Genomic DNA, 14232 nt, shown 5'->3' with positions numbered 1-14232 from the left:
AATTTGAACCCTCCCATCAGCCTGGTTCCAGATTTCATTACAGAGCTGGCCTGGTAGGGATTTTGAGGTCCAGCGAGCCCGATTCAGCGCAACTGCGACCGAACCAGGCTGAGGTGGAAAAACCAGCAGAACCTGTACTTTACCATGCCGCCCGTACCATGCCGTGCCTTGCTCAAAAGCTTAGGGGAAAAGGATTCTAAGGTGGTTCCAATCATACAGTTACTTAGCTGAACAGAACAGAAAGTATATATTAAACAGGGCTGGCGAGGTCCTTTCGATCCCCATTTCCAACAGAAAAGGGAGCCGAAACCCTTACCAGTACCAAAGCTTACCAGTATGGCAAGATTCGTATAATGCTGTCAAGCACACACCTTTCTCTAAGTTTTAAAATCAGTTTCTGATGATAGACATGGTCAAAGGCCCGGGAAGGGTCAATAAAACCAACTAAAACAGAGGAATTCTGTACTCTTTCAGAGCATGAATACATACAGTAGATCAGTACCATGCTTGGCCTTGAACCAAAACCGATTGTCTGTGGTACCAAAAAAGGAACATATACCGGTAGTATTAGTCAATCTAATAAAACTCTTTCTAGGACCTTGGACAATACACTTACTAGTGCTATTGGTCCAAGCTTCCCACCTTGCCAGCTTTGTCATGATGTCATAACCAGTCATATTCTCCAAATACCCCTAATATGTACCTTCTATTCTATTCTGAACAGACCACAGATAAATAACTCACTCAAAAAGGGCAAGGCCTTGAACACAGTGTCTTCCCAGCAATGCTACAAACAAAGGTGTAGGATTATATGTATTTGTATGTATTTTCTGTCTCGTCTGTATTTTCTGTCTTTTAAATCTAAATCTAAATGCTGACCCTGGGAGCTGAGCTCCAAGATTTCCAATGCATAAAGTCTATTCTAGTCTATTCCTACTAAGCCCTCTACTGTTTTTGCTCCACAATAAATATCTTCGCTGAAAATAGACAATCTAAGCACTCACTATACGCGTGACACGTACGTTGCGAGTAGATCTGCTACTTTTGCAGAATGTTGGCCCCCAGAATATGGATCAAGTGGATCTCTTTCTTTCCTTGATCTGTTTGAATCGTGACACGGTAGCAACGTCTCACTTTGCGTTTGCGTTAGAAATGGTTGGACATCCCGTGGTGCTCCTCCGTCCCTGATGAGCCCAGGTGGAGCTGATGGTGTTGGACGTGGTGATGGCTGGTGGTGGGGCCGTCGTCCAGCATCAAGTCGTCCTCGTCCTCGTCTGGCTCGCAGCCGTTCACCCCATCCTGGGAGCAGGGATGGGACCATATGAAAATGTCACATCACGATCAAAAATACCCCCGACAACGATTATTCGAGGGCGGAACATTTTCCAAAACATCAACAAGCTCACAACGCGTCGCAGCGCCACACGTTGTGAGCTTGAGATTCGTGGCAAAGATTTGTGACAAAGAGATTTGGTAGAGAGTGAAAAAAAGACTGTATCAAGTACATAAGTACGTTTAAAATAAAAGGCAAATAAAAGGTGAATTGATCCCAGTGCATGACGGAGGACAATTTCACGTCCGGATCAGGAATCCATTCCCGATCCGGACGACCTTTGCCGCATGTCACTCCCCATCTCTCCCCCCATTTCCTGTCAGTCTACTGTCCTATCAATAAAGGCATAAAAGCCCAAAAACGAATCTTAAAAAAAGAAAAGATATCGCTTATCGTCCCACCCCTACCTGGGAGTAGCTGTGCTTCATGACCAAGATGCTCCTGGGGCCAGCCGGCGTGGCGTGCTGGGACCCGGGCGCAGGCGGCGGCAGGAGCACCGTAGGCCCCCCGTCGGCCTGGATGCTGGTTTCCCTCACGCTGAGGTTGCTGCGGCTGCCGTGCACACTCCCGTGCACACTCCCGTGCACACTCTCGTGCTGGGAGCCGCAGTGGTGGTCGCGGATGCACTTTGAGGACGAGCGGCGGATCTTTTGGAACTTCTCGAAGTCCGAGGCCATGGCGGCGTCGGCGAGGTCACCTGACGGGCGGCGTAGAGTGCAGAGCTCGTAGTGTGGAGGATCGAAGTCCGGATGGAGAGCGTCAAAGTCATCTCTGTGGACGGAATCGGACAGAGTGGAACGTGCATGCACACACGCACGCACGCACACGCACACGCACACACACACACACACACACACACACACACACACACACACACACACACACACACACACACACACACACACTTGAGTTTCAGTTTAAACAAAAGTTAAATAAAAAAAATATTGATTTATTGATTGAATACTTTATTAACAGTTTGCCAAAAAAAGCACTGAATTACAATTTCATACAAAAGGATGCTAAAAGGATTAAAACCCAAGAAAGCACTATGGCTTGATTCCATTGGGGTCCTTTGTATTCAATTCATCGAACGCAGTGAACAATTTACTCTACTGTTGCTTGATTTGGAAAGTCTAGCTGAAAATAGTCCCTGGGGAACATATTGATTTACGAATGACATTCAAACATTCATTCAGACTTACAGTATTAACTGTGCATTTATGTTTGGCCAAGACCAACGTCAATATTCAGCTAAGTATAATTTTTTAATAACTTTGGAAACGTCACCAAACACTAATTCTAAAACTAAATTAGACATGAACAGAATAATGTTCTATGTTTATGTAGGCTACGGTAAATTGGCCAAAGCTGTGAATAGAGAAGGACAGGTATGGTATGGTCCTCCCCATTATACTACCTGACCTGTGTATGATGTATTTCTTGCGCGGCTGTTTGATCTGGATGATGCAGGAGATAATGAGCATGATGACAGTCAGACCACACGTCACCCCAATGAAGGTGAGGTCGCTGTTGTCCAGCTTGTCCAGGAAACTGGGCTTTCTCTTCTCTGGTTATAGGAGGGAAAGATTCCTTTGTTCCAAATATGACACTTCAACAATAATACAGCAAGAGTGTGACAATTATTTGGTTTACCAGATAGTGGATTTGTCATAACTTTCAGGGACACTTTTCCATTTAGTAGTACATGATAAGATACACATTATACTCGATATAACTACTGTACAATACTACAGGTGGCTAATTCCCTCTTTTGCACTCACTTTCACTGGGTACCCGTGGCTTAAAACGTGATTTGATAATTGTACAGTTTGTTTTTAATTAAATCACTGAGCATTTGGCATAAGGCCTCCACATGTGTGCATTAAACTTGGTAGTTAGGCAAACTACCTTCTTCTTATTCCATTGTGGTCCTATGTATTAAATTCATCAAGACATAAAAGACATATACTGCTGCATATTTAAGGAATTACCCAGTATCAAAACTAGGAGTGGTAAAATCTACAGAAAAACAGTGGTGGGTAATTTATTTTTGGCAAGCTAGAGAAGACTTGTCCAAAGGTCCCGTTGCAAATTGCAGACAGGTGCACTTTTATGGCGGTTTCGAAGGGAGGGAGTCACTATTATTCATTTGCTGATGTGGAGTGTCACATTACCTTTACAGTGGTTCTCATCCCAGGGATAGACACAGTTCTGGATGCCATTGCACACCAGTGTTTTGTTGATGCACATGTTACTGTGACAGAAGAAAGTGTCATCGTCACATGGCGCTGAAAGGCAAGTAACAAACAAACCAATGTGGAGGCTATAAAGTCACTGATTGAATTGTTGACTTTATTGACATTTTGGGATTCTATTGGGTGGCACAATAATGGACAGTGGACCGGAGTCATTTAACCCATTTAGGCCTATGAATTATTGAATGCTTTAACCAGTGAAAAATAGCAGATCTACAAACTCACAGCGCGGCACTTTTGAAAAAGTCGTGAAAATGTGTGCAAATCTTTGAATATATGTATTTTCAAAGCGAACGTTTGTAACTAAAATTTTGCTTCTAGGTGGTCCATGGAACTAAATGTTTTGAGATGGGAGTCCGTGGCCAAATAAATATCATTTTGGGGGTCCTTCACATGAAAAGGTTTGAGAACCACTGACATAGTAGTCTCAAGAACAGACTAACTGAGCTCCAGTTAAGTGAAAAGGACCTTTTCTTTGACGATGGCTGGCCAGATTGCTGACATATTATTGTCCCATCCCTACCTTGGAAAATTAATACATTTGAAAATTTGTGAAATGAGACATTTTGCATAATGAGTAGCCTACTTTCGACTACTGGTACTTTAAGTACATTTTGATACCATTACTTCCCGACTTATTTCTAAGAGTATTTCTACATTGCAGTATCAATATGTTCTCCCAACATTGAATAGTAGTGTGTAATCTTTGCCCCGGTAGCGGCAGGGCTCTATGGATACAGAATGTCACATGTTTAGTCTGTCTGCTCATCCAAAACTTTGTTTTGGGGCTTTTATGCATTTATTGATAGGACAGTATACTGACAGGAAATGGGGGAGAGATGGGGAGAGACACGCGGCAACGGTCCGCCGAATCGGGAATAGAACCGCCACCAGGCATCTATGCCTATGTGGCAATGCCTAAGTGGTATGTGCCTGGACCAGTAGGCCAGCGGGTGCTCCCAAAACTTTTCTTAATAAGATATTGCTTATATGAAATTTGGAATTTCGTCGTTGTCGGGTGGAAACCTTGTATCTCCAAGTTTCAAATGTGTCCATTCTTTCGCAAAGTAAAGCCCCGCTTCATCACACAAGGCCGTCGCACAAAAGTAGTGAAAACAGCAGATCTACAAGCACACTTGTGTGCTTGTAGATCGGCTGTTTTCACTAGTTTAAAATCATTTTTAAAATTATAAATGCAAAACAAACAGTTTTGGACCTACAAGGTTTTCACCCGCCAACGACGATTTGCTGGTGGAGTTTGTAAATTATCTGCAGCCTTTCATCCAAAGCCACTCACGTGAATGGAAGGTGGTAAAGAGGATTTTGGCCCTGCTCTTCCTGCTCCTCTCGTCGGCCCACAGCCGCACCACACCCACGGACGTGTCCAGCATCACGTCGTTGGCCACGGTGGAGCAGAACTTGTTCCTCAGGTGCTCCACTGAGCTGCTCCCGTCGTAGATGGCCACAAAGTTCCTCTTGCAGTCGTTGGAGTTGTGCATCTCGTACTCCAGGAAACGCACGTAAACCTGGAGTCGTGGACATTAGGGCATTCACCAAATATTCGAATATTCGAATATCAAAGTCAATATTCGACGTTGTTCACCGAAGTCGAATATTCGCTTATTTTTATTTTTTTATTGTTTTCTCTTTAAAAAATATATAGTTTATAAAGCTTGGCTAGATAGGAAGTCATAAGAATGAGTTGTCAATGCCCCTGGTGGATGAATTTGCCCTTTATACCAGGGGTTCTCAAACTTTTTTAGGCTGTGACCCCGAAAATAAACATATATGAACTGGGGACCCCCACCCTGCCAAGCACTTGGAATTGTAGGTATTACATTTAATGTGACTCGGTTCCACAGATAAATATTGTGAAAATAGCCGATCTACATGCTCACAATGCCTCGCAAAGCGAGGCGTTGTTCGCCTCTTGCTTTCTTAATATTTGACAGTTTCGCCAGTCCTGTCGAATACTTTGAGGTCGAATAATTCGAATACTAAAAATCACTATTCGTGAATGCCCTAGTGGACACGATACAATGTCTCCACGATATGCCTTTTCAGAGATGTCATTAATACCGCCTGACACTGTGGTTCCCCTGACACATCACGGTGACATGTGATGTCACCTGTGATGTCACCGTGATGTGTCAGGGGAACCACAGTGTCAGGCGTATCACTGTGATGTCATGGAAACCACTCTAACATAATCCATTGTATGCCCATATATGGAGATCCCTGATGTCATCAAGATTAAGCCCATATCTAACTGGACTTCATATGGGAATGCCCATATATGGAGGAAGACAGCCCTTATCTGTGTGGCTGGTTCAGACAGGAATCTCCATGTATGGGCATAAAAGGGATTGTATGTTGTGATGTCATGAAAACCACTCTAAGAGAATCTCTTTTATGCCCATGGAGATCCCTGATGTCATCAATATTAAGCCCATATCTAAGGGATCTCCATGTATGGGCATAAAAGGGATTGTATGTATGGTGTCAGATGTCATAGACATCATAGATCTTTCACATAACAAATAACTCTCACAGCATATCTCCATATACAGTACATGGATCTCCATATATAGCTACCAGGGGTCTCCATATATGGGTAAATGGTCCGATATACATCATTTGCGAGATGGCCAAGACATGGCGCCCTGAGGCGTCTTACTAGTATATTCTGCCTCATTTATATTTTCTATTTTGACCATCAGACCATGTACCTTATGTATATTTGACCACGTCCTTTTATCTGACTTTGTTTCTATCCTCTATTCTCATGTCTATTTCCAAAACGGCTAAATATTGGTAATAGCGATGACCCCTGAACACATAAACTATTTTAGTTTAGCCTCAACTTTAGCAAACTGTAGTGTATGTCATTTTACTCATTTACACACAAATACATCAGGAAATGTGCCCCAAACATCAACAGTCAATAACCACAGCAACAATAACTAGTTAACATAACATTGCATACATACCCTGGCTCCTGGTGGAGCCCTAATGTACCATCTGCAGTCAACAGCATCCTTCTCCAGCGCCGGGTTAACTCTGCTGATCTGGACAGAATCTATGATGCCCTCTGGACCGCTTATCTCAAAGTCACACGCTGGGGAGGACAGTGTTGTTTTAAGTCATGTCGACCAGTGATTCTCACCCTTTTTTCAAGGACTCCCTGTTTGATATTTCGTTAGGTCATACATCCTCTAGGGCAGGGGTTCCCAAACCTTTTTGTCTCAGGGCACCCCATAAATATTGTTTTAATCCGAGGCAACCCTACATTATAATTTTCACTCCCAGCACCTTATATTTATAGCATATCATCGGTGTCGGGTGGAAACCTTGTATGTCCAAAACCGTTCGTTTTGTGTTTATCATCTATAAAATGTACTAAACTAGTGAAAACAGCAGATCTACAAGATGTACTAAACTATCTATAAAATGTACTAAACTAGTGAAAACAGCAGATCTACAAGCAACGCCTCGCGATATCGTCTGTTTTCACTAGTTTTGTGCGACAGAGGCTTCTGCCTGACAGTAATGATATTTTAGTGATTATGTTGCGAGGAAAACGTTGAGATAATAGCCATTTTGGTTAGAACTGACTGAAAATAACTGTGTACTTCAAGTTTAAAATGATACTAAATATTTTTTCAAGTGTCCAAATAAATTCCAAATATTATCAAATTATCTCGCGGCACCCCTGGACTGCCGTCGCGGCACCCCAGGGTGCCCCGTCACCCACTTTGAAAACCCTTGCTCTAGGGCCCTAGGGGATGTACCCTCACAAAAAGCAGTAATCCTGGTCTCTATACTGCCTCTCCCATGTCAGCTGGGGTGCCTGATGGAGGGGAGAGGAACTGGTTGGAATAACGTGTTCCTTCTACATGCACGTCCTACCAGGGAAACCCCCCTCACTGTCAGGTGATAAGAAGCGGCGTGCTCACACCTCATGCATTGAAGGAAGTATGGGCTCAGTTTGGGGCTCTCCCCAGGTTGGCAGAGGGAGAGTAGTGCTGCCCAGGATTACAGTTTAGGCAATCAGAACTGGGTGAAAAATGGGTTACAAAATAATGGGATAACGACAAAAAGACAACAATCTATGTCAATGAAATGCACCTAGGGTGCAAAGAAATTCTATTTGTTCTACTGTTGAAATACTGAATGACAGTATTATACAATTTTGACCTTGATTGTGTCTTTGAGACATAACTGTATTATGCAATTTTGACCTTGACCATGATTTTGGCATTGACCTTTTGTCTTTTTGACCCAAAAGTTACTTAGCTTTTTGGGGAAGCATTGTACCATGTGTAGGCAAAATCTAAAACATTGATCAGGAAGCAGAACTAAATGTATGAAAGTCAAGTGACTTTTATATTTTGTATAAAGCCCTAGTTGTGCAGTATGACTAATGTAATAACTGATACATAACAGGTAATATTTGCACATTCTTTCGAGATATCTTGTGTTGTCTACTTACGAGGCAGAGGTGGGACTTGTCCAATATCTTTGAAGTCAGGGTCTAACAGCATGGAGGACATCAGAGTTAATAAAGACAATAACTCACTTAAACGAACAACAAGGGTTCATGTTTTAAATAGTACGTAGAGTAAAGAAAAGATGAGTGTTCATTTCTTTTTGCATTTACTATTTTCTATTGTTTTAGCTATTTTACAGACTTTTATGTGAGTGGGTGGGAGCATGCGTGGCTAATTATGCCTTTTTAGAAAATAAACCGGCGACTTAAAAAAAAAAAAAAAACTATTTACTGTAGGCCTTCTAGCTCCCAATAAGTCACAATATCCCATGAAAGTGGTAAGTGACCTGACCATAGGCTCGAGCCCTACACAGTATAGCCTACTGCAGGGTTCTTCAACGTTTTCACGCCAAGGACCCCTTAGTCAAGAGAGAGATGAAGCAGGGACCCCCACAACCCATAGATACCATATAGTTTCATCGCTTGACGGTACAATCATCAGTGTATTTTGGATTCATGTCAATTTGTGTTTTCAGATATTTAACCACTTGAACCGTCACTACTTAATAAACTTGACCTTTCACTCTGTACTTAGTCTGCTCTTTTTCTCCTCTACACCAAACCTCTTTGCCGAACATAGCAGATCTACAAGCTCACAATGCCTTGCGCTGCGAGGCGTTGCGATCTTGTAGATCTGCTATTTTTGGCTAAAGTTCTCTGTCTCTCTAAGAATATGGACACTAGGGTTCAAGTGGTTAATATAAAAAAGGAGAAAAAAAAGTTTTTATCACACAAAGATTTGGAGTAACTTTGAGGACCCCCTAGGGGTCCCGGACCCCCTGTTGAAGACCCTTGGCCTACTGTGTAGCGGTCGAGTCAGTGGTCACCTCCCACATTCCCAAGATGCCCCGCAGACTTTCATGGGATTGAAAGAAGAAGGGTCCCCAGTCCCCACACCACACTCATTTGGTTTGTGCACTAACTGCCAACAGACCAACAGACCCCACTTCTAATGACATGACATTTGTATTCATCAGCAGCATAGCCAGAATGAAATGACAAAATAGAATAATGACAAAGAATATTACAAAACATAATAAAACAGCAACATCTGGGTACATGGGTTGCATAAGATTCCTGTTTAAACCACCAGTAAAGATGGGGCAAAAATGTGTAGTGTGGAGAGAGGATGGAGATATTATCGAGTCCTAAACCTTTGTGCTGATGAATCTGGTATAGCTATAGGTGGATTATTACTCCAGCTTAGTCCAGGACAGATTAGGGTCCACCAGACATGAAAAATGTCATCTCCACAGATGCTACTGGCTCCTGGCTTGATATTGTGTGAGAGTGAACAAGTGTTGCACTACCCTATAGTACATTTATCTTAAATTGAAATATATTATCTTTAATTTTTTTCACTCTTTTTTACGCATTGGTTTGGAGAATTGGAGACACCGGTGCCGTACCTCTAGCTTTTTTGCAATTATTTAGTATTTTGAAAAACATTTTATTTTTGGAGCGGTGAAAGCGCTCCCAATAGACAGGTATGTCCGTGGGTATGTCCGTGGCTGGGTGGCTGGGTGGCTGGCTGGCTGGCCGTGTCCGTAGCCTGGCAATACCTTGAGTGGCCACACACAACACACTAGTTAAAGGAGGGGCGCTGTTTTGTGCAGGCCAGGCACACTCACCACTCACTCACACAGACACACACACACACACACACGCACGCACGCACGCACACGCACACACACGCACGCACGCACGCTCAGATTCACCGCTCCACTTCGAACCGAGGTTTGATTTTTTATATATCTTTTAATTCAAATAGCCGATCTACAAGCTCACAACGTGTCGATGTAGATCGTCTATTTGAAGTATTTTAAAATGTTTTTCAAAATAGTAAAAAAAAAAGGCAAAGAATTTTAGGGATAAGGGGGGGTAAGGCTCCTTGAAAATAGGACAAAAAGATTGTTTTTGAGGGTAAAATTAACCAGTCAGGGTTCTTTATTAATCCTCACATTTTTCTTAATTTACGCAATCTAAGCCATTTACTTTTGCTTGATTCAGATTATTCAAATTTTAAACGGTGTACATCTCTGTGTGCGGATGTGCATGTACGTGCAAGTGCGTGTGAGTAATACACAAGGCTTAATCTTTGCATTGTGTGCATGTGACAAAGGGGAAATGTGGGGCGAAAAAAGGTTTAAAATGGATCCTGTAAATCTTCTCTTAATCTCATTCATCCTGAAACAAATGCTCCATGTATTTAAGGATTAACGATTAAAATGCGGACGAATATTTCAATATGTGTTGCCTTAATTAAGCAGTAAAACTACTGTTACAGTACAGTACAATACATTATTTTAACCATTAAGGTGCACCAACAACGACCCAATCATGAACACAAAATAATCTAGAACCTTTTGAGGTTTAGAACTGCAATTTCTGTCCAAATTATATACAATGTGTATACAGTCAAAGCTCTTGTTTTAAGGCTGATCTGAGCGTTAATCCTAACTTGAGTCAATTGTATAGTATTTTGTCAAAATAAAAGCACATAAAATCTGTAGCGTGGAGAGAGAGAGAGAGAGAGAGAGAGAGAGAGAGAGAGAGAGAGAGAGAGAGAGAGAGTTAATTCATTCTCTATCCTAACTAAGTTACTTCGAGGTAATGCTTACGTTCTGGGCTGGTAACCCGGAGCCGGAAAAAATATGTTTTTGGTCGGAGCGAGCTGTTTCTCTATACGCTGTTTCTTACTGTTTGCTTACTTTGTAAACTAACTCTAGAACCACAGCTCGGATTCACATGCTGAGCGTCGTGCAAGATCTGTGCACGATGATCGTGCACGACGGACACGCACGCGCCCACGTTAAAAGGTAAGGAAACCGTCACAATTTGACCTGATAATATTTTTTGGGTGGCAGTAAATATTAATAGTAGGCCTAAGCTAAAAAAAACTAAAACTAGTCATTTATTTTTACCACTCACCTTGTGTGAAGTTGTATCGGGCAGAGAAGCCGATGGCCTCCAGCTCGCTGTCGGCCACAAACTTGATGTAGAGATACCGCCCGGTGGAGCGCACATACAGAGGGCTCTCCCTGCCACAGTAGCGCCCGATGATGGGCGAGAACCCAAAGGGGCCGTCGCGCACCTCGATGTGGTCAAACTGACAGTCCCAGGAAGCCTCAATGAAGAACTTCTCTTCAAAGAACAAGTCGATGCACTGTCGGGGGGAGGCTGGGGAGAGGAGGAGGAGGCTTCTTTTTTTACCAATTGGAAAAACTGTTGAATCAAATTTTTTTTCACCAACTAAAAAATATATATTGTTGGTTATCGGGTGGAAACCTTATATGTCCAAAACCGTTTGTTTTGTATTTATCATTTTAACAATGTCTTAAATTAGTAAAAATAGCTGATCTACAAACACACAATGCCTCACATTGAGGCGTTTTGTGCTTGCAGATCTGCTATTTTCACTAGTTTTGTGCGACAGTCTTGTATGATGAAGCAAGGCTTTACTTTAAGAAAAAACGTACAGATTTGAAACTTGGAGATACGAGGTTTCTGCCCGACGATATACGGTATAACCTCAGGGTCCTATCTTCCACCCAGCACAATGGCCATGGAGCAGCACAATTATCATTGCTATTTTTTCAACCGACACACAATTTTACAACAACTGCACCCAGTGCCCAAATTCTGGGCCCTGGGTACAAGGATTCACTGCGGGCCCCCCATGAATGTTCTTCATAGGGGGAGGGGGTTTAACCCATTTAGACTGGTAACGCATTAGTATGCATTATTTTGTGCTTCAACTATTGAAAAATCTTGAAAATTTGTGCAAGTCTTTGAATATTTCAAATCCTTCTAAGGTTTCTTTTAAAAACCTATTTTTCTATGTCAGTGGTGCTCAAACCTTTTCATCTGAAGGACCCCCAAAACGATATGTATTTGGCCATGGACCCCCATCTCAAAATATTTAGTTCCAGGGACCCCCCAGAAGCAAAATTTGAGTTACAAATGTTCGCTTAAAAAATACATATATTCAAAGATTTGCATGCATTTTCATGACTTTTAAAAAATAGCAGATCTACAAGCTCGCAGCACGGCACTCGGTGCCGTGCTGTGAGCTTGTAGATCTACTATTTTTCAATAGCTAAAGCTAATTAAGGCCCCTCCACCTTGGGCCCACTCAGTCTCACTTTTCCCTTGTGACACCTCTGTCATTCCCTACCAAACATGGGTGATGCCTCACCTTCTATGATGTAGACACATTCCCTGTCTGGTGGGTATTTCTCTGGGTAGTTGGGTGAGCTAAAGGAGCCGCCATCAGGCTCTTTCACCCAGGTCTCGCCACACTCTGCCGCCGGTGTCACCCCTGAGTTATTCTTCACTGCAAACACAGGAATACAATGAACATTGCACGCAATTGCACGAACACTTGTTTTCTAATCTGTAACATGATTCTAGGGAACAACAGATTCAAGGTTCACTAAGGTTCCTTTTATTTGTCATTTACATGCTTTACATGAAAACTAAATGGAACAATGGAAGGGTTTTGTTAAAGGGATGTAGTAAATGCATGCACAAGCATAGTCCCATATCTGTTATAGTCATAGAGTTATAATAAGTGGTTATAGTCGCCTTTGACGTCTGTTAGAAGTTAAGGCTATCACTATACTTATGTATGTACGCTTCCTGGTCACAGCGAACCAACTTCCTGCCATCAAAGGAGAAAGTGCCCTTTTTGTATGCCTTTACATAATTTCATGTGGTCTTTTGGTTAGCTCTCTGACACTGGCACGCTCAACTCAAAGGTAGATAGATAGATAGATACCTTTATTATCCCAAAATTCAGGTCTTCACAGTAGGCTATGATACAGGATAACACTTTTATCAATGCACAGCAGATTCTCGAAACGTGGGTAGGTGTGAGAGGTTTCGAGTTATGTGAATGTCTTATTGGGAATACAGAATTGGGAGTTTGAATATATGGTTTTATAAACACTGTTAGAGACATGTGTTTTCTTGTATGCAACCATAAATCAATTAGCCTACACTTTGTGTAAAAATAAATCTGACAAGAAACCTCTGACTCCACACATTGCTAAGTGGTAAGTAACAGCAATTATGGAAAAGATAGGAATGTTGCAGGCATTGGGGATTAAAAGGTTATCTTGAATGAACACACGTGCACGCGCACGCACACACACACACACACGCACACGCGCGCACACACACACACACACACACACACACACACACACACACACACACACACACACACACACACACACACACACACACACACACACACACACACACACACACACACACACACACACACAAAAGATGCATGATTTCTCAAATAATATATGCCTTGGTGAAGTTTTGCGTGCAAATCATGTTATTGCAATTCACATACTGTACCTTGAGCTTTCTTTTTAGTAGCTGTGGTAGTAGACAACCCAGGTATGATGAGACATACGACTATAGCTGTGAGAGTAGAGAAGATATTCATTTACAATTAGGCTGAAGATGTAAAGTAAGTGTCCCTTACTTAGTAGTCTATTTGTGATTTAGCAGGTATTTGATGAACGTTGTTTCACTTTGATATGTGATCATCTATTCTACAAACAGGCTTTAGACATACACTCACCAAAGAGCAGACATTTGTGCACCATCTCTGTTCCGCGAGCATACATTCACTCTAATATTGCCATTCAATTCTTGCAGAGACACTCACAAGGTTGCTCAAGTCAGAGTTGTTTGATCGGAGTCTTACCCACGCCGTGTTATACAATATGGATAGTGATAAATCACCAGCTTCGTAAAATGGGAAAATAAATCCAGGCCGATATGTCTCATAAATCCACCATGAAGATATTCAGTCTCTGCACCGAGAGGTTCATCATGTTACCCTGTCTGTTGACTTCCAGCGCTGTCCATCCAGAGCTCAATGGATTAGACTCCTGATCACCACAAATCTTCACTATAAAGCTCCACCTATAGTCCAGATAATCCTATAAAATATACCCATTTGTGTCCAATTCAGAATGAAACCGAGGGATCATCTGAGATATCATTCGGCCTTGTATAAATCTAATTAAAACCCTAGCCCTATTAGCTAAATTATTATATTATTATTATTA

The 14232-nt window shown here is 42.1% G+C and overlaps 1 protein-coding gene across 1 annotated transcript; it reads right to left on the bottom strand.

The window, feature by feature from the left end:
* Positions 1-1146: 1146 nt before the first annotated feature.
* LOC308284856 (neuropilin and tolloid-like protein 1) lies at positions 1147-13764 on the bottom strand (the record flags this gene model as incomplete). Its single annotated transcript, XM_080725582.1, has 11 exons — positions 1147-1299; positions 1741-2104; positions 2756-2900; positions 3508-3621; positions 4886-5114; positions 6579-6706; positions 8081-8122; positions 11069-11317; positions 12336-12473; positions 13511-13576; positions 13740-13764. The coding sequence occupies 11 exons, from the start codon at positions 13762-13764 to the stop codon at positions 1147-1149; spliced, it is 1653 nt and encodes a 550-aa protein (XP_080581708.1).
* Between the last annotated feature and the right edge of the window lie 468 nt (positions 13765-14232).

This window comes from Nannobrachium achirus, assembly GCF_963921795.1.
Source record: "Nannobrachium achirus genome assembly, chromosome: 5".
In the NCBI taxonomy this organism is placed as follows: Eukaryota; Metazoa; Chordata; class Actinopteri; order Myctophiformes; family Myctophidae; genus Nannobrachium; species Nannobrachium achirus.
Note: the sequence above shows the minus strand (reverse complement) of the source record. Positions and strands in the feature narration are given on the sequence as shown.